This window comes from Mauremys reevesii, linkage group 4, assembly GCF_016161935.1.
Source record: "Mauremys reevesii isolate NIE-2019 linkage group 4, ASM1616193v1, whole genome shotgun sequence".
Classification (NCBI taxonomy): Eukaryota; Metazoa; Chordata; order Testudines; family Geoemydidae; genus Mauremys; species Mauremys reevesii.
This window is the reverse complement of record NC_052626.1, coordinates 38,160,979-38,181,988: the sequence shown is the minus strand read 5'-3', so window position 1 is coordinate 38,181,988 and position 21,010 is coordinate 38,160,979. Positions and strand designations below refer to the sequence as shown.

General features: G+C 42.3%; 1 protein-coding gene across 10 annotated transcripts in view; it reads right to left on the bottom strand.

The window, feature by feature from the left end:
• CEP128 (centrosomal protein 128) overlaps positions 1 to 21,010 on the bottom strand; it is a 432,173-nt gene that overhangs the window by 44,017 nt on the left and 367,146 nt on the right. For 7 of the 10 annotated variants that reach the window (XR_005597581.1, XM_039534734.1, XM_039534735.1 and 4 more), the window contains one exon: positions 5,119 to 5,196. The exons of 1 other annotated variant lie outside the window; for it this stretch is intronic. Coding sequence is in view for 6 of the 9 variants with exons in the window: in XM_039534734.1 (XP_039390668.1) it covers positions 5,119 to 5,196 (78 nt within the window). In the remaining 3 variants the exon portion in view is untranslated. Of the gene's footprint in view, positions 1 to 5,118; positions 5,197 to 7,957; positions 8,186 to 15,589; positions 15,700 to 21,010 lie in introns of those variants that run through there. 2 more of the 10 variants (XR_005597583.1, XR_005597582.1) reach the window with 2 other exon arrangements.

The window sequence follows — 21,010 nt, the reverse complement described above, 5'->3', positions numbered from 1 at the left end:
GATCAGTCCCTGGTCAGGTGCCAGTTGTGACGGGTCTGGTACCTCAGCACCCCCTGGTGGCAGGGGCGAGCTGGGGCCTAGCGCCGCGCAACTCCCTTGTTCTTCGGTCTGCCCCTGGTAACCGGCGTGTTACGGCCTACTGGCCAGAGTTCACGTAAACACCCCCTCTCGGAGCGGGGTAGCACGGCCTAGCGGCCGGAGGCCAGCAGCCCCCCCCCTTCGGAGCGGGGTAGCACGGCCGAGCGGCCCAAAGTCCCTAGACACCCCTTCGGAGCGGGGTAGCACGGCCTAGCGGCCAAAGTCCACAGACACCCCTTCGGAGCGTGGTAGCACGGCCTAGTGGCCGGAGTCCAACAACCCCCCTCTCCGGAGCGGGGTAGCACGGCCTAGTGGCCAAAGTCCACAGACACCCCTTCGGAGCGGGGTAGCACGGCCTAGTGGCCGGAGTCCAACAACCCCTCTCTTCGGAGCAGGGTAGCACGGCCTAGCGGCCAAAGTCCACAGACACCCCTTCGGAGCGGGGTAGCACGGCCTAGCGGCCAAATTCCATAGACACCCTTTGGGAGCGGGGTAGCACGGCCTAGTGGCTAAGGTCCATAGACACCCCCCTCCGGAGCGGGATTCAAGGGGTGGGGTAGGGGGACTCGGGCCCGCCCTCTCTGCCGAGCCCCGACCCAGGGCCCTGATTGTGGCAAGCTCTCCTTGCTCCCCCCCCGCTCGGCGGGGATCCGCCCGCAACACGCTGAGCGGTGCTGCAGCTTTAAGGCTGTCAGTCTCGACAGTCCCCTGGGTCACTTCCTGCCCTGTCTAGCCGGACGTCGGCGTTGTGGGAGCGGTTCCCCCGTAGGTCCCTCCCGGCAGGCGTCCCCCTCCGTCCCCGGGGTCTCCGGTACGGCCTCTGCTCGGCTGACGCCCCGGTCCAGGCGCGCTGGCTCTCCTTCGGCAGGAGCTGACGGTCTGCGTCCTTCTCCCCCGGTGGTCAGCCCCGACTGAGCAGACCTGCAGGCTTTTATACTGGTCTGCCAGTTGGAGCACGCCCAGCAGAGCTTCCTGGGCGTGGCTTCCTCTGCTAGCAAAGAAGGGTTAACCCCCGCTGTACCAGTGCGGGGCTGTCCCGCCCCGTCACACAGAGCATGGAGTGAAATCAGATCTTTTGAATCCTTATTCAGTGATTTCACCACAAGATCATCTTTTCTCCACATATTTGACTGAAAAAAGCAACGTTTTTTCCCACCTTTACTCATAGGTGGATTTGCAGAGTCAACACAGCTACTGAAGAGTAAGCTAGGGTCTAATCAGGCACACATTTCATCAAAAGATTTATTAACTAAGTTCCAGTCTCAGAACCTTCAGTACTGATGATGATGATTATACGAGTCAGAAGGAACTCAATTTCACATTCAGACCCCAGTTTAATTTGCAAAACTGGCAGTTACAAAAAAAACTATCCGATTTGTAAACTTGGTAAATTTGTTATGAAGTCACTGAGAAACAACATACATAGAATCCCACAAAGCCATTTTTATAATGTCACTTTTCAGCGCACATCTATACTTAAAAAAAAAAAAAACACCCTAATTTTCCCTAGACCATATGAGTTCCACCAAGTTTACTGGGTAGAAGCTCTTCAGAAAAGACCTTAAAAATGGAGGTCCTGTCTGTTCTATGTGGATATTACCCAACTTATTTCACCTGTCTGAAAAGTCTGCCCTCGTGACTCTTCCTAAAATTTTCCTCTCCACCTTTTGTGCGGAAGGGTTTGCGCCCCCAGCCCAACACTGTGAGTAAATGTAAGTGCTGATGTGAGTAAATATCAGAAACAACAATCGGAATGAATGCTTTCCCTTTGGGAATCTCACAGTGCTTTACAAATATTAACTGCCCAACCACTCCAACTCCTCTGTGAGATAGGTATCGTCAGCTCCACTTAACAGAAAAGGGAAGTGAGGCACAGAGAGGTGCAGTTTCTTGCACAAAATCACATTGCCAGGATTAGCGCTCAGGAGTCTGATGCTGATCTTACTCATGCTAGGGTATATCAGAAATAGAGCTAGAGCAAAATGTTCAGAGCAAATAGTTTATTCACCAAAAAATACAGTTTGGGTCGAACCGAAACTATTTGCAAATTTGATTTGAATTTGCCAAATATTTTTGGGATGTAAGGTGCCATTCACAAAACTACCAGAGGAGGTGGTGGTTGTGGTGTTACTGGTGCGCTTCTTCACAATTTTTAGCCCAGTGGTTAGTACAATCACGTGGGATGTGGCCCCAGGTTCAATTCCCCCCTCCACCTAATGTGGAGAAGGGATTTTAACTAGTGTAGCCCCATGTTGCAAGAGACAGTCCTAACCATTAGGCTGGGATATTCTGGTGTGGGTCTCTCCCTCCCTCCCTCCGAAGGTGTTCCACTTTTTATAAACCAATTATTAAATACTATGAATTGCTACTATGAATGACAATGAATAGTCATTAGGCCAATGAAAAAATGTGAGAATTACTCTATAGCTTGGTGGTTAGGACACTCCTCTAAGATACAGACAGACCCTAGTTCAAGTCCCTACTCCAATGACTAGTTAATTAGTCATCAAAAGTGGAAGAACTTCAACAGGAGAGACTAAGAAAGACCAGAATATTCCATAGTTCAGTGGCTAGGGTGTTCTCCTGCAATGCATGAAACCCAAGTTCAAATCCCTTTTCCACATCAGGAGGGGGAACTGCCAATGAACCAAAAAAATCAGTTATTCATCCAGCTCTAATCAGAGCTCTACTGAAGACAACGGACATACACCGATATAAAACCAAGATGAAGTCTGAATCAGCCCCAAGGTCTCCTAACTCACAGCCTTGTGCTCTAAAGACCAGAACACATTGTCTCCCATACACACAATTTGTGCAGTGCCTGTGGATCTCTCAGTATGAAAGATTCTATATATTAAATAAATGAAAATTAATATGCATTTTAACTGATGGATGTTTTAAACAATTCTGATTTAAAAGATTGTTTGAGCTATTGGGTTCCCAACTCTCCTTTAGAAAATAACAACAGGTTTTCAGAATAGAATTTCCTAATTTTGTGTGGCTCTCATGAATGTAAAAGAATTACAGCACAGCAATTTAGCCATTAAGCCCCAAAAGATCTAATTGTAGGCTTACCAGCCTTGACAGGCTCTCTCCTAACACTGTCAATATGTCCCCATGAGTCAAGACAACCATATATCTTTATTTGATAGCTATGCTGTGAAAAAAACACACTTTCGTAGGTATTAGGTGAGAAACCAAGTATAGAAACTATACAAGCAGATTTACTGCAAACCTCAGCTATTTCCACTCATTTCTCTGGATCTGTTAGGAAGATATTTAAAAAACTGGGATGAATGAATTTAATTGCAGTGTTTAAAGTGAATTATTACTGATGATGGTTAAGTAAGAGCTAACTGTATTATTGTTGTTGTTATTTGTTGAAATGCTAAAGTCGTTACACAAGCAAAATTCTTATTGAAATCATCAAGTAATTAAGTAAAATCTGAAGGAGGACTTTATGATTTGACCCATTATTATTCCTACAGAGACATAAAGGTGTGTAGTGCTTCACATGCAAAAGATGATGGCAAGGGCTGTGCATGCCAAAGAATTTATAACCCAAGTTGTATGGCAGGTTAGCATGTATGCATTACAACCCCACTCAGCCTTTCCGTATCGCTACAGCTAATCAATTATCAATTGCTCTTCAACCTTCAAATATAATTTCTAAACTCTCTTCTCTCTCCCTTTTGTGCTACAATTTAACTCTGTAAAGTGCTTTAGGAAATGTTTTGTCTGAGATAAAAAGTGAAGTGAAGTACATAAAGTAAAGTGAAATTCTGCTTACCTCTCTCACAAGAGTAGTCTTGTTAAAATCAGTGGGACTACTTGTCTGAGTACAGCAAACAGGATTTGGCCATTAAATTGCATTGTTCTGTATTACTAACGCATCTCCTTTCATCATGCACAACAATCTCTCTGTTAATACACCACTAAGCAGGAAAAACCAATAGCACAAAGCTGCAGACAGTCTCAGGATGAGACTCAGACCATTACATTCATTCTACTGGGACCTGATTTTGCAAAGCTCATCAGCTTCTATGGAACTTACGCACATGCTTAAGTCCTTTGCTGAACTGGGGCCTTGTGACCTAAGTCATTCTTGAACCTTGGTACTATCAAACAGAATGTGGGAGATCTGCAGCACATATTGTAGACTTCCAAGAAAGCACTTTACATGTAAGAGTTGCACTCCTAAACATTAGAGTGTACATTCATAGAAAGTAATGATAGCATTTGATGTTCAAGGTGATCTGACAGTGTTTATCAATTTGGCATACTGAACTTTGTGCTTGATTTTCCCCCTCAATATATGAGGATGTATCTACCTAACATAATGAATGAACTTGACACTCAAACAGCTTTCATGTTCATTATGTAGTTTTCACAGGCTTATCAATAAATGACCTGGGCTGTGAAACCAGAGGCACTCAGCAGTCCTCATCGTGGATAGCACTGCTAGGAGAACTGCAGGATGTATTGTCTATATAAAAATCAAACAATAACCTGCCTCTTTCTAATTATTGATGCAGAAGTTATAATCACTAATAAAAAAAGGCACCACATCAACATATTTTGAACAAGTCAGTAAAGTCTATAGCAATAGTACTTGAAATAGTTTACTCAATTATCTTGGCTTGCCTAAACTGAAAGTTTTATAATGTAGTCATATGACTTTTAAAAACTAACTTTATATTTGTGGATAATCTAAGCACTATACCCAGATGTACAGACACTCTTTTCCCAACCTATGTATTATATAATTATTTTTAGCATTAGCTTTAATAAAATTTTTAAATCTATTCTTATTCCAGTATTTCCTTACCAGTATAAAGTTAAACTAATTCCATGATTTTCAACTAATTCCCCAAGAGTAGGAAATAAACTCCACTATTACTATATGAGTTAAAATTGGAATACTGTAGTTTAGATTTCATTGTATGTCTTTTAGGTAATAGATTTTTCTTTGCACATCAGGAAGTTGTCAATTATTCTCAACAATTCAGAAATACTGAGAGACAATGAAAACGTTCTCACTCCAAAATCTTTGAAATCTTCCAAAAGGCTCAGTTTCTCAGGAACAGACTCTAGATGGTCCAAGGCTACTCGGGTACTCTGAAGAATAGAACACAAGAAAAAAGAAGCATTATAAAAGTTTGATAAATGCTTTCAACCCTATTCTGAAGTCTGAAACACTAAAATTCCCTGCACATGTTGTAACCTCCAGGATTTATATAAATATCTGTGTATGTGTCATTAAACTACTCAGTGTAAAAATAATTGTTATTAACAGCTAAAAATGACAACAATAATGCAATTGTTAACAAATTGCACTCTTATTATGAGCATCTATAAAGAATTTTAATCAATTTCTTGATTGCAATGATTCTTATTCATAATGGATGTAATTTCTAATTTTCATCTTATTATTAATTATTATTATCATCATCATCGCATTTAAGAGCCATGGACCTGGACCCCATTGTGTTAGATTCTGTACAAACAGAACAAGAAGACAGACCCTGCCCCAAAGACCTTAAAATCTAATTTTAAGACAAGAGACAACAGATGTATACTGACAAATGGGGGAGTACAAGGAAACAATGAGACACTATTGGTCAGAATGACAGGTTGTGGTCTCAGGACCCCAACAGCCGAACCATTGTACAGTTTTTTGTAGGCATCCTGGCAAAGGAGAGTTTTAAGGGGGGGGTTGAAGGAGCATAATGAAGTAGCTGTATGGATGTTTACAGGGAGCTTCTGTCAAGCATGAGGGGCTGCATGGAGAAAGCATGAAGGAGCTTGTTTAAATATTTAACAAGCAGACAATGGAGACTGGCATCATAAACCAAACGAGGTGTGAGTCAATCTTTTGAAACTGAATGAGAGATGATAGGCAAGGTCGGGATGGGTCCTGAAAGCGGAAACAACTAGCTTGTTTGACATGACTGGAAAGGGAAATGGGCAGATGTGGGGATCATGACACCCGCCCCTTAAGCACTTGATGTGTGGCTGGATAGAATAGGCCATATCTTAGTGATATTATGCAGAAAGAATCTACAATTTCCTTCTATTGTAATTATAATAGTGAAGTGGATTTAACAAAAATATTAATTTGTAAATCTGCAACAGAAGTATGTGCGTATGTACACCCCACCCCACACAAAGAGGAATGAACCACAGTCAGTTTTCGTAAATAGAAACATTTACAGTTAAGAATTGTGCAAAGAATATGTATACTCCAATTTTATATTTTTTTGCAGTAGAAATATATCTACTAAAGATTGTAGAAAGTTTTGGGCAATGAATCAATAGCAGGATAGATAGGCAGCATTTCATCTCTACACCAGTGGTTCAAATCCAACCTATAGCAAGTTGAGCACAATTGAAAACAAGTGGGTGGTAAGATCCAGGGAAGGCGTGTGGCTAGATTAGATGGCGCATGCACTAATACTGAGCATCTCCTCAGCGTTCCTACTGACCAGGTTACTTTGGAGTTCTTCAAAGGCTGTGCCTCCACTCCTTGCTGAAGGTCATGCAGAAGCAACATTGCTTTTTATTTATTTATTTATTTATTTATTTGAGTGAATACTTCCTTTGGCATAAGAAGCCTCACTGGCACATGGAGGTATAAATTACACTACTCTGCATCAGGTTTCTTTTAATCTAGTTCCTAATCTACAAAGAACCATAAACCTTATTGCTGCTGCTGCAAGCTAAAGTATAAACAAAAACTAAGCAAAAACCCACAAGCCACACAAAATGAATCAATTACAAAGTCAAATGACAGCATGCTCCAAAGTCTGTGCAAACTGGGCTAATGGCCTTCAACTAAGGAAGCTTTTCTGCTCATCCCGGAGAGTTCAGCTCACCAGACAGCAAGACCATCCTAGCTAGGTCCCAGACCAAGCTTTTAGAGTGACAATGACACCTCTAATTTTACCTGGATACAAAGAGGGAAACAAGTGGATAGCTCTAAGCAGGGCTATTACATGTTTAGTGCAGTCTGCCCCAGAAGGCTGCAATCTGAATCAGATGAAAGGTTACCCAAAAATGTTATAGAAGCAAAATAACAAGTGAATGAAAAATTGTTGTTTGGTCAGCATTAGGGAGGAAATGTACACCTCCTTGGTCAAACAGAGATTTAATATGGCCTTACAAGCCTCCTTTATTCCCAAAGAGAATCAACCTGTATCAGACTGAAATATAGCAAAAGGTGCAGTTCTTCAACAGCATAGCTGGAGTCAAACCTCTATCACCTAAAGAGATAAAAGGGTCTGTAATGACAAAGGAGGAATGGAACAGACACTCAGATGGCAGCTCAGAAACTTATTGCTATTTGCATTGCACTGTACACCCACAACAAAAGACAGTTCCTGCCCCAGAGAGTTTAAACTCTCAGTAGTACCAAACCTTACTAGAATGTGAAGACGAAAATGTCAAAAAATAGAATGTACAACAGTTTCCTAACTGTACAGATAAACAGATTAAACAAGGCAATATTCTAAAGGGAAGCAGGCCTGTCTCATCTTTTTCAGAGGATTGTTTCTCTTTGTGAAACTGCAAATAATAAATAAAAACACAGTGTGGCATATGCTCAAAAATTCAGTTTCTAGGTCTAATAACAACAGTCCCAAGGGTATAAAATTATTATTTTTGCTCAGTTTAAAAAAATCTGGAAGAAAGTCCAGGATGTTCATCTGCCCAGCTCATAGAAAGCATACTAGCAACAGCTCTCCCTCAGGAAAACAAAGTATCTTTTGCTGACCCTCATCAGGGTCTTGGTGTCAGCCAAACAGAGGATCAGCAACTATATAATTCAACTAAAGCCATATTTGAAACTTAATCCAAAACAGAGAAAAGAATGATTACTTACCTTGCAGTAACTGTGGTTCTTTGAGATATTGTTGTCAATGCGAATCGCACTGTACGTGCACATGAGTCTCACGAGCATGAGATCAGAGTCTACTGAATAGCAGTATTCACTGGGGCTTTGCAAGCACCCCGTGTCTTCTCGTGCTCCAATGCAAGGGCATCAAGGTTGGAGAAGCCACAATCCTCCATCAGTTCTCTTGCAATTCAAAGCCCATGTTCACTGAGGTCTCTGAAAGCAGGAAATGGAGGGTTGGTCAAATAACCACAGTTACTATAGGGTAAGCAACCGTTCTTTCTCCTTTGAGCGTATGCCAGCATGGATCCCACTGTATGTGACTGGCAAGTAGCACCCTCGCTGGATGGTGGGATGAAGCATTATCAGCTGCATCAGCTGAACAGTGATTGCTGTACTGCTCTCCCAAACTTGGGATCTGCCCTGGTGGCTAAGTCCAATGAATAATGTTTGACAAAGGTCAATGGGTTACTATGTGTTGCCACCTTGCAGATTTCAGAATTTGACACATTTCTGATACAGGCAGAGGATGTTGCTTGAGCTCTGGTGGTATGAGCCTTGATGTTCAGTGGGAGAGGTACAGCAGCCAGCTGGTAACACAGTGAGATATGTTGCATTATCCACTTAGATATTAGCTGTGATAAGGAGGCCTGGCCTTTTGAATGGCTGGCTATAGCCCGTAATAAATGGGGAGACAATCTGATTAGTTTGTTTCTGCCCATGTAGTAAAGTAAGGCTCTGGAAATGTCCAGCATTTGTAACTTTTCTCTCAATGTTGATTGGGCATTGGGAAGAAGACAGGCAAATGGATTGATTGATTGAGATGGAACTGTGAGACCATCTTGGGGATGACTTTAGGGTGAGGATACAACATCACTTTGTCCCTATGAAATATCATGTAGAGAGGGTCAGCTCACTCACTTTCCTAGCTGAAGTGACAGCAACAAGGGTGACCCGTCTTCAGAGTGAGCTGAAGTAAGATGTATTCTGACAGAGGATCACAGGGAATGCACATGAATCTCAAGAGGACAATGTTGAGATTCCAGGCAAGAGAAGGTTCTCTTATTAGTGGATAAGTATTTAGCAGGACCTTTAGGAATTTCAATGCCTCAGGTATGAGAAGACCAAGCACGACTGTACTGGCATATGGCAAGCTGGAAGGTGGACCATAAGACAGAGTGTTTCAGATGCAGCAAGCAATTGAAGAGCTTTGGTACTATAGCCTGCATAAGGTCCATGCCCTATGGAGAGGTCCAAATCAAGAATCTCTTCCATTTTGATGCACAAGTCCTTTTGGTGGATGTCTTCCTGCTCTGTATCAGGATCTCCTGCTCTTCTCTGGAACAGTCCTGTCTGTGTTACTTACCCAGCTAACATCTGGGCAAATTAATCAGATGCAGCGACTTTGGGTCTGGATAGGCTATCAGACGTGATGTGCAATCAAATCCAGGGAGTGGGGGAGATGCATTGGCAGCTGAAAGGATATCTGTAGCAGGTGTGTCATCCAAAGCCATGTCTCTTGATATGGAGCTACAAGAATGACTGTGGTTTGTTCTCTTTTGATTTTGGAAATCACCCCATGAATCAAGGGAATCAATGGAAAGTTATAAAGAAGGCTTGGGTTCCACTGCAGAAGGAAGGCATCAGGCAATGAGCTCTGGCTCCTGTCCCCCCTGGAAAAGATATTCTGGCATTATTCTTGGTCTGTCATGGAAATCTTACACTGATGGAATTTCAACTTTCTGATGGATCTCCACTGGGACCATGCATGATTGGTCACTGATTGTTTGCTTAGGAAGTCTGCCAGGTCACTGCTGACTGCAGGGAGGTGAAAAACCATTGGGGTTATCCTGTATTGGTGGGATCATATTCAGAGTCTGACTGCATCCAGATAGAGGGATGATGAGCAGGTGTCTCTGTGCTTGTTTATATAGTGCATCATGGAGATGTTTGCCATCAGGGGGTTTGCACTGTGGAATCTGGGAGGACAGGTAAGAATTACATACAAACTAGCTTGATGTCTCTAAGTTTCAGGACATTTATGTGAAGTCCTGTGTTATGCGAAGAATTTCCAAGAGCCAGGCCCCTTGCATCTATAACTTGTTCAGATGGGCTCCCCAGCCTGTCCCTCATGCATCTGTGATTAAAGTCTTGGTAGGGCCTGGGGATGAGAATGGTACCGATCTCCTTATGTTTGAGTTCTAGCCACCATGTCATCTCTGTGAGGACAGGAAGTGTCACCAGGACCTTCTTGTCCATCCAATGTCTCACCAGTAGACAGACCCTGCTGGGATTTATGTCTGATCTGTCAATCATCCAGATAAAGATAGATATGGACGCCCTGTCTTATCAAGCGGGTGTTACCATGATTAGATATTTTGTAAAGACTCTCAGTGCTTTGGAGAGTCCAAATGACAGCACCTTGTACTGATACAGAATTGGCACCACTATGACTCTCAAGTACTTCCTGGGGGCCAAGTGAATGTGGAAGGATGCTTCCTATAAGGTGAGAGCCAAAATGTGGAAGGATGCTTCCTATAAGGAGAGAGCCAATAACCAATCCTGACCCTGGAGAGATGGAATGACAGAAGCAAGCGTTACCATTCTGAACCTGAGGAGGCATATGTATTTGCTTTGGAGTTGTTTGAGGATGGGATGATGAAATATTGGGAGTTAGAAGCCTCTTCCCTTGTACTCCTGTGATACCTGTAAGGTGCTGAGATAAAGCAATGAGGCCACTTCTGTATGTAATAGGATTGTAGTTAGAAGGTGTGAAACAGAGGCCCATTGGTGGTTCACTACTCTGTGTCAGCAACTCTTGTCAGGCCTGACATATTCATTACACTTAACATGCTATTGTCATGATATATACCCAAAAAGTGGCATGTAATATATCATTGGAAAACTACTGATCCTTAATATTCTTGAGTGATGTATGTGAAGGGTGTGCACAAAGAATTATAAATATGTGCTAGAATTATGTTCTTTAAATGTGTTTGACAAGCAATGCATAAGCCCCATCTTCCCTAGATATAGAAATGCATATTTACTTGTCTGACTGGCCTGGTCATCAGGCACAGACAATGAAGGCACATTTACAATCAAGGTAGACAAAGCCATCAGGAGAGCCAGCTGGAAAGACTGATCACCTAATAATCTTGATGGGGGATGGAGACTGCACCTCCAGGAAGCCTTCCAGCCTCTTGAAGCAGGGTTAATGACGTTGGGAAGATGTAAACAAGGACAGAAAGCCGTTTTGGCATCCATCTCTTGAAGGAACAAAGAAACCAGCACTCTGATTCTGCAAGGGTGGATCCTGGATGGAACAGCTAGTCATGCTAGAAAAGTTGCCATAAGTAGGGAAACCATCTTGAACAAGGACTATATAATTAAGTTTTAGTCTTAGAAGTGTATTTTTACTTTTGTTTTCTTTTAACCCTTTCTATCTTTATTCCTTTTACTAGTTATCACTTAAACCTATGACCTTTTGTTTAATAGAAAGCATAAAGCAAGTTTATAAACCAATTCAGTGCTTTGATTAAAACAGACTGTTTGTTAAAGGTAATAAGCCAGTGGGTTCCCTCTCTTTAAGGGAGCAGTGAACTTAATAACTACTGCACGTGTTCAGTGAGAGAGCTGGATACTCCAGGGCAGATGATTTTGGGGAAATTTGGGACTGGCGGATGTTGCGGTCACCCTGTAAAAAGTAACTGCGTCGTGGAAGCCAGGATGTGACCTGCATACTTGTATGCTGGCTGTTAGTGTCAGGGGTGTGAGCCACAGCTGCATAACATTTAAGGAACCAAGAGTTGCAGGGCAGGTGGTGACACAACCTCTTACTGTCTGGGTCGAACAGCTAAGTGTCACAAAAGGGTCCCTGAAGAGGAAAGGGGAAGGGAGGTGGTTAGTGGGTAAAGTGTGGAAATGAATAGTGTTGCCTTGTTGATGATGTCTCTGACCCATGTGTCTGATGTAACAGTGGACCAAGCTCAGTGGAAAGGGGCAAGATGGCTCCGGAGGGTAAAGAGAGGGTTTGGATCAGTGTCTCTAAACACTCTTATCAAAGCAGCTGCCTCTGTGACTCTCAGGTAAGTAACAGAGAAAGTCAAGGATGTATGTCTCCGAGAGTACTGGGATTTTTTAGGAGACTGACATTCTGGTTGTAGGCCTATAGAATATGACAGTGACCCTTGTCTCTGTTGGGGCTGATACTTATAAGATCTCTGTGTAAATCCCTAAGGACCCTAACATAGCCTTTGAGTCTTTCAGGGAATGGAGCATCTCATTGTTCTTTGATCTCCCAAGGCAGGAACTCAATGGTGGCTTGTTCCTTTTGGGTATCACTGACACTAGCAGCCAAACATCCATCTTGTCATGGTGTCTGTGGCCATCAACCTCGTAGCTATGTCAGATGCATCCATGGCTGTTTGCAGTACCATGCTTGCAACTATTTGGGATTTTTTTTTTTAAACTCCTCTCTATACTGAGGTGGGACCTTTGTCAGGAAGGGAGTGACCTCTCCCATATGACAAACTTGTATTTCATGAACAAGGCCTTGTAGTTCACCACCTGGAGATGAAGTGAGGCCAAGGACTATGCTCTGAACGCAAAGAAGTCTGATTTATTTGAGTCTGTGCACTTAGGAGTACCTTATGAAGACCTGGATTTCTGCTGGACTCTAGATACTAGTAAGAACCCTGTATTTGGGGGGACATAAATATGTCTGAAGTGTCAGGCAAGAGTTAAAATTTAGCTAAGAGCTAAGACAGAAACCTCAGATCAAGCAGGAATGCTTCAGAAGCCCAAGGACACTGACAACAGTAAACACTTGATACACTTATATGGTCAAATGTCCGCCCAGTAACTCGGCTCTTAGAGAGAACAAACCCTCCCTTCACAGCCCTCCGGATGTTTGTAAACACTCATCCCACCCCACCTCTTTGCCTTAAGGTATTCATGAATAATTGATGTAATCAAAACAGTTTGATGTGTATGTTCTGTTCCTGTCACTGTCATGTTAAATGCGTTCTCTGTCTCTGAAACAACGTTTGTCTCTGTAAGAACAAGATAAATACAAATGAAGTGATAAGAAAAAGGTATATAACTGGTTACTGTAGTACTGCACTTTTGAAGCTGTTTATCTGTCTTCCCAATACCGTGAATAAACCCCCTTCAGTACTGTCTGTGGCTGCCTGATTCTTGGGGAAAAGAATCTTTTTGCCTAACAGTTTTGGGGTAGCAAGCAGGGTGTGATCGGGAATCTCTGGAGAGTTTCTCACAACCAGGGACAGAGGTGAGCCCTTTTACTTACCACCTCTAGTGCACACCTTGGTTTGGGACTCCCTGAGATTCCCCTTTGCACCTATTTTTTAATATGAATCACATATAGGATGCATAGAGAAGACAACTGAATGGGACTGTGTTTGTGGCCAAGGTTTTTGGGGTGCAGGGATCGCTCGAGAAGGCTGCACTGCCAGGGTTTTTGGGGTGCAGGGATCGCTGTAGGCAAAGGCTGCAGCGCCAGATACTGAGCACCAGAGTGTGTGCTGCAGTAGACTGAGAATAAGGGTGTGCTCAGTCGGTCTCCCCTGAAGCACCGCTTAAGTGGGTTTCAGGAAGCTGGGATACAGTGTCGTTTGAGTTGCCCCAGAATGTGTCAATGATTCCCTCTATGGGAGGGGGACTCGTTGGCGTGCCCCAGGGTGCACCAATTATACCCTCTACAGGAGGGAGACTCATTGACTTGCCCCGGGGAATATCAATGATGCCCTCTAAGTAGGGAGACTCATTGATTTTATAAAAGGGAAACATGAGAAGGTTCAAAAGACGATGGCAAAAGATGGATGGAATGAGGGCATGAGTACAATGGACAGTATGTTGTGGTGGTCTGATCAGATGAAAGGAAGATTAGAGAAAGGAACTGTAATAATGTATTGTGAATATGAAAGGAAATTACAAGAGTTGGAAATACTCCAAAAGGCTCTTACATCAGAGCTGAATCAAAAGGCAGATTTCAACCACAAACTAAGTGAGCTTGAAGCAGAAAACAAGGCTCTAAGAGTAAAACTAAAAGAAAACAGCTCCTCTGCACACCGTATTGTTGCTAGCATGCTGACCCTGACTCAAGCAGTGATACTGATAAAGACCAAAACAAAAACAATGGGAAACACCTTGAAAAACAAATCCAAGATTTTAGACACACACTGGGGAAAACTGGGATAATTGGCCTCCTCCCCCTCTTAACCCAGAATTAAGTGCCAGTGCTCCCTTGGCCCCTCTCCAAGTGACCACAAAGTGGCTCATAATACTTATCAGTACACTCCTCTCAGCTCAGAGGAAATGAGGGGCTTACTGAAAAAAATCTCCCTGATCTAAAGCCAAAAGACCCAAATTTGATATTCTGGAAAAAAATAAGCCAGATGGTTACCACCTATATGTTACATCCCAGGGATCTTTATATCTTTATATATTTATCACTAAATGTCCCCATCTATTATGGGCCAAGATCCTTACAGAAGGGCACCAAAACAGTGTTTGGGCCTCTGTTAAATGTGAATCTGAAAACGATATGACCCGTGCCTGCACTGAGTTTAAGGAAGCCATCCAAGAAGTCTAGGGGAATGGAGCTGGTAATTGGGGACTGATCGTGGGCTGCATACAAGGCAAGGACGAGCCTGCTTCTCATTATTGTGAGAGAAAACGGGAGATGTATTCCAGCAATGCAGGCATTGTGGACCCAAAGAAAACCAATCAGGTGTTTCTAAAAATGTGAAAGGAAGGTTTTAACTCCCACCTGCAAACAGCCCTTAATTTGGGAGTGAACTGAGGCTCTGATTATGAATCCATCTGTATTTGGGCCTTTGAATGCGAAGCCAGACAAGCTAAAGAGATAGAGAGCAAGTCTGCTCACGTTGCTGTGGTAACAGCAAAAGCTAATGTAATTTGCTGTAACTGTGGGTGTTTTGGACATGCCCAAAAGAACTGCAGGCACAAGGCCCTAAAGCCTAGTCAGGGACAGAATCACAGCCAGCTGAATCCCTGCAGTACCTCACTGCCCCTTCAATCTGATCTTGGGCCCATCCTCACCGCGCCCCCCCCCCCCCACTCACTGTGTTTTGTATGTGGGGAGACTCAACATTGGGCAGCCGGATGTCCAAGCCAAGTAACCTTGGGCAAGCAGCCCCAACCGGTATCTCAACCAGCTGCCAATCCTTACTCACACCTAAGCAAAGAGGAAATGGCCAGGCTTTTGAATTCCATGATCCGCTAGGATCCAGCAGCTCCCCCCCCACCCACCGCCTTGCTCATCAGGCCACACTTACAAGCATGGACTGGGGGCCGGCCATGCACAATTCTCATGGACACGGAAGCGTGTTTCCCCCTCCACACTACTAAACAGTATATTACTATTTCAGGGGTAGGAGGTGCACAGCTCACGGCTTATAAAAGCTACCCTGTTCTTGTAAAATCGAATCTATTCTTCTGGACTCAGTCTTTTTATGTAGCTCCAAAGGCAGAGGGGACTATTTTGGGCATGGATGTCCTCTGCGACCTTGCGGCAACTCTTAACCTTGTTCAGAGTACAGTTACATTTGTTGATAAACTTATGCGTACTCATACCATTCCTCTCCGTAATCATACATTTCTCTCTTCTGTTGCAACTGCCAAATCCGTGACTCTCACTTGGAACACCTCTAACCCTTTTCAAGAATTATGTTCCAGGTTCCTCTCTGTTTGGGCAGAAAATAAGCTGTCTTGCAGTTTGGTGCCTGCTCATGTCTGCCCACCCATCCAGGTTACCAGTCAACTCCCTCCACCTACCAAGCAATATCTTCTCAAACCTGAGGCCGTGGATGTGGTAGATGACATTATTCACTCTTTGCTTCAGCAAGGCATACTGGTTCCTTGTGGAAGTGCACCCTCTTAAGCCCACACATTACAATTGCATACTTTAATCTTCTTAATCCTGCTACTTTGATGCTGACTACAGGGGAACCTCATCTGTGCCCTCTTTCTAAGGATACTATTGTTAAGGAACCAACTGGGTAGCACAACTGCCTGCTTCCCTTCTTTCCATGAGGGCAACCCCTAATGCTAGTACAGGAGTTTCACCCTTTCAAACTCATTATTGGAATAACTATGTCATTGGGGGAAGGATGTGTAGTTCCCGGCTCCCATCCTCCTGATCTCTGACACTGCACAGGAATATATCAAATGTCTAAATGAAGCCTTTCACCCCCTGAGACTAATTGTCCAAGACCGATGAGATGCCCAGGACCCTCCAAGAGACCCCCTCCTGGGTGGACGTACAGAAGGGAGATCAGGTCATGGTAAGAACATACAATCCTGAGGAATGTTAGCCAAAATACTCCGGCCCGCACATGGTATTGGCCCATACAGGTACCTCTGTGAAAGTGCAAGGAATTCTAACATGGGTCCATAAAACCAGAATTTAAATGTATAAATGAATTCATTTTGTTTATATTGTATCATTTAAGGTAACACATGTGGCTCCCACATTAATCCTCCTGGCAAACATACCTGATGCAGCCTCCTGGGACCCGCCCTTGGTACATGTTACACAAGATACCTGTTTCAAAGCTGGCCAGTATGTGCAACTCCCTACAGGAGGCAGAGGTGAATGGTTAAAGAAACCAGACACTTTGCTTACCCCTAGACTGGACCACCTGGGACCTATTGTGGTTACAGCTCGCCTCCAAAAACATCCAGGCTCCAAGGTCCCAATCTGAATACCACAGCCCAAGAGCAGTCTTCGGCTCCCTCCCTGCATCTCATCGGACCTGGACTGTACCTGGCTATTTAGCTTCAGGGGGTGAGGGCACACACATATAGGACCCCTAATTTCGGGATGCAAGATCACAGAATGTTGGGAAAAGGACCAAAGACAGAGTGTCAATGTAAGGATACCATCTTTGAACAAACTGTTCTATTTCAAGGGCCTCGCATGGATTGGTTGAGATTCACAGTATTTATGAGGCTGCTAATGGGTTGGGAGAATATCGATGTGAATGTGTGTGGGAGGGTTGGGCAGTTTTCAGGAACATGACAGTGTTTGTAAATGCAGCATGGGCGGACATTCCTCCTCTGCTATGGGAACCTGGGATGGAGGGACACTATTGTCAGGAACACTGTGCGCACCCGCTCAAACGATTACATTGTACAGATGTACAATGTTACAGTCTAACCACTTGTGGATACTCCCCGCCTACTGTCTGACCGACATTGTATCCTACCCCCCAGACAGCATTATTCAAATAGGCCCCAACAAAACACTTTTGCAAACTCTGTTCAAGTTAAATATGATTTGTCCAATTTTTCGGCACCCTTGCAGCGTGGGACCCATCATAATGGTGCCGGCAATTTGCCACAGCATCTTTACCAAGTTCTGTCTTCTCTGTTGTCCTTTCATCTCCCTGTTGGACCGAAATCCAATAGGGGTAGCAGCAAAGGCCTAACAATAGAGGGTTATTAAATCACAAGTATAATGAAGTGTATCATCATGTCATCCTCAAACAACTCCAATTAATCCCCAAAGATACAATTTAAAATAGCTCTCCTTGTTTTAAGATCCTTCCATGTAGTTATGTAGCCTACCTCTAGAATCATCAGCCAGATTCTGATCTGTTACACCAGTTCCTTGTTTTCCTATCCTCCTCTCTCTGTTCATGTAGCACCAACTTCAACTCTGTCCATTCACACACTGTCACTAGTGTGGGAACAAAAATATTCTTTTCTATATTGCCTTTTGTTTGAAACCACCTGGCATCTATGTGATTCATCAGCTCTGTCACAATTAACAAGGTTAGCTGCACCTCTGGCTCCTCCTCTGACCTCTTTGAGTGCACCCCTCATAGGTATTAGCTCTCATACCATTGCCTTTTCCTGCAATCCCTTCTTAGACTTTATCCTGGATTACGGTACCCCATGGATCAGCCACGCTTGCCCCAACAGGTCTGACTGGGTTAAGATATCTGTAGTTCTTCCTTTTGGAAGTTTGTGACCAGCAGTGAATACAATGATGCCAAATAGCCTTCTTAAAACAAAGTATTGTTCAATCTTAACATTAGGAACAAAGTATAACATAAGAAAGGTTTTCAAAACAATAAAAGGTCTACACATATGTCTCTAATCCCAGAGGTAGGCTTATTTCACTGTAGACAGCCCAACCTCTGGAGTCTGGGTTCACTTTAGCTCAATTTTGTCTGTCCCCTTGAGGGACTGTGTCTTTTTATATCTCTAGTCAGAGTCTTTGTGATCTCTTCCCAGTTTTTTGTTTTGTAGTCAGGAACCGGTTTAGTGAGCTTATGGTGGGTCAGAGACAGGGCAAAGTGAATGGCTTTTGCATTGTCCCTGAAGCGTTTGCAGGGAAATGTAATATCAGGACCTTTCCTGGGTGCATGTCCTGACAAATGTACAATTGAATTAACTTAATATATGCATACTGTAAACAGGTCAATAACTCAGTCGAGATAAGAGAATTCATAAGGCAGCTCCAAATCCATCACACTCATTTTTAGTTCTCAGCTGAAAACTTCTCTTTTCCTCCTGCCTATAAGTCTTAATTTCTCTCTCTCTCTCTCTCCCCCCCCCCCCGCTACTATTTTTATGTTAACCTTTTAACTGTATTATTTAACATCTAAAGTATTTGCGGATACAAGCTATAAGAAAGATGCTTTACATACAAAAATAAGTGTCCAGTCTTATGAAGTATTGAGAACCTTCAACATCTACATTGCACTACATCTCACAAGATCAGACCCTAAACCTATATTTTAGTCACAAACTAAATTAGCTAGAGGGCACAAGCCAAAGAACCTTCTGTTTCCATTACTATTCAGTTTAATTAGAATCACTGGCAGAGGCCCTTAAGCCTTCAGATATTAGAGGATTATACAATATCAGTGAAGCGCCATATAATATTTGGATAACCAAGGCAAATTATTTTGAAACCACAATCTTCCTTTTTGGCACAAATAAAGATGTCAAATGACTTCAGTCTCTATAGCAGTCCTTTATCAGTACAATGAGGACCTACAGTTTTTTATATTTAAGTTCTCTATGCTTCTGGCACCTAACTACTATGGATCTGTACTAGACTAACAGAGGCCCATTATGGAGGGCCTTATTAAACATACACAAGATTTTAATATCAACATGTGAAAAATAACCTGTTTACTATAAGCCTTAATCCAGATAAACTGCTTAATTAAAGATGTTTTTATCAAGTCTTGGTGAAAGTTTTCCAAAATACAGTGAGCTCTTAAAAACCTAAAAAATATCAGTAAAAATAAACTACTTTACTACTATATATTTTTAATATGTATAAGGTGTTACATGATTCTGCAGAGAAAATTTGGGGAACACTGTCTGGGGAAGACTAAGCATAGACTTAGTAATCAGTGAGTTCTGAATGTAAAGTCCATATTTTGACTTTACACATACAGCATTTGTTTTTATTAGTATCAATAAATGGGAACATCAGAGGGTATTTTCATTCATACATTGAATCTACACATTTTATGCTACAAACACTGCCGTTTTGCTGACCCCAAATCACAAAATGTACCTGTAAGTGTTTGATCTACAAACAATCTGTTAATGATTTTGGATCTTAAGCGGTGTATTCATTTAATTTTTTTAAGGATTTGAGCTTATCTGTAAACAAGACCAGATATAAATTATACCTTAGAAATGGACAAACAATAGAAAAGGGCCTATATACATAATTATCTGTGGTGAAGTAGGATTAAATCATTATGGTATATGTAGCTTTTCAGTCTGCAATGATTGGAAGCAAATGCAGCTGTATAAAATTCACCGGGGAAATGTTTCAATAAAGTTGTATAACAAATTTCCTGAAAGCGGTCCAAACATTTGCAGAAAACATGCTTGTTGCAACTCAACGTGTCAAATAAAAGTGGAATACTCCCTCTTCCGTCTCTATCACTTCTAGACCTCTGAATTAAACTGCAGGATGGAACATGCATGAAGATGCAGTTGATGATGTACATTAACTTGTTCCAGCAAGAAATCTAAGTAACTGCTAAAATCAATTCCACTGAATTCCTCAAAGTAAATCTGATACATTTTAATTTAAAACCATGGATTTTGTCTTTTCACCTGATATTACTGTTGCATTATTTTGCCTGAGTTTCAAAATCTAATTCGAAAGGCACCATGGGTACAGATACAAAAAAAACTTATACAAAAAAAAAAATGCCCTCAGAAAAGTGAGCCACTTCTTGAAGCTGGAAGAATTTGAGGACATACAATACAAAGAAAAGTGCTGAACTGTGAGACTGAAAACTTACCAGAACAAATTGTTTAGAAGAGATAATACCAAAGAGATGGAAAGGAAAATTAAGTGAATATTCATTCTAATCAGGTGTAAATTCTTACTGAATATTTCCCAGAGGTGCCCCCTCCCCTCCCAACATGCTATAAAAACTCCAGGCGGGGGGGGGGGGGTGAAAATATTTCCTGGAGCTCCGCCTCAGACAGCTCTGGCTGAATTTAAGCCTTGATTCTAATTATCTTTGAACAGTGGGCTAATAAAAGTCAGTCTTACAAAATTCAAACCCAAGGTGAGAAATATTTTGGTTACAATTGAAACAACATTTATTTCTCTATCAGCAACAAAATGGGAATGGTGAGTGAGTGGATTTTGAACCTGGCTGGTAAATTTTCATGATCGTTTTGCAAGGCTTATCTAAGCCTAGACAAAACTGTATAGTACCGTATATTTCTTATTTTCGGATGAATGTCTTGTAATCTAATTTATTAAGTCCTATTGAAAAATTTTTAAAGTCAAATTATTGATTTACCTTCAAAGTTTGTGTTAAGAACATGTTAAACAAATAAAGGAATTATTTCCTCCTATACCACATCTGGTTCTTTACTGCTCAAACACTTATAATTTGCAAAAATAAAATTAATCAACAGCACACTCAGTTGGATTCTTCTCTATACCTCCACTGTGAAAACAATGATATGGTAATCACATGCTAATTAAGTGCTTTT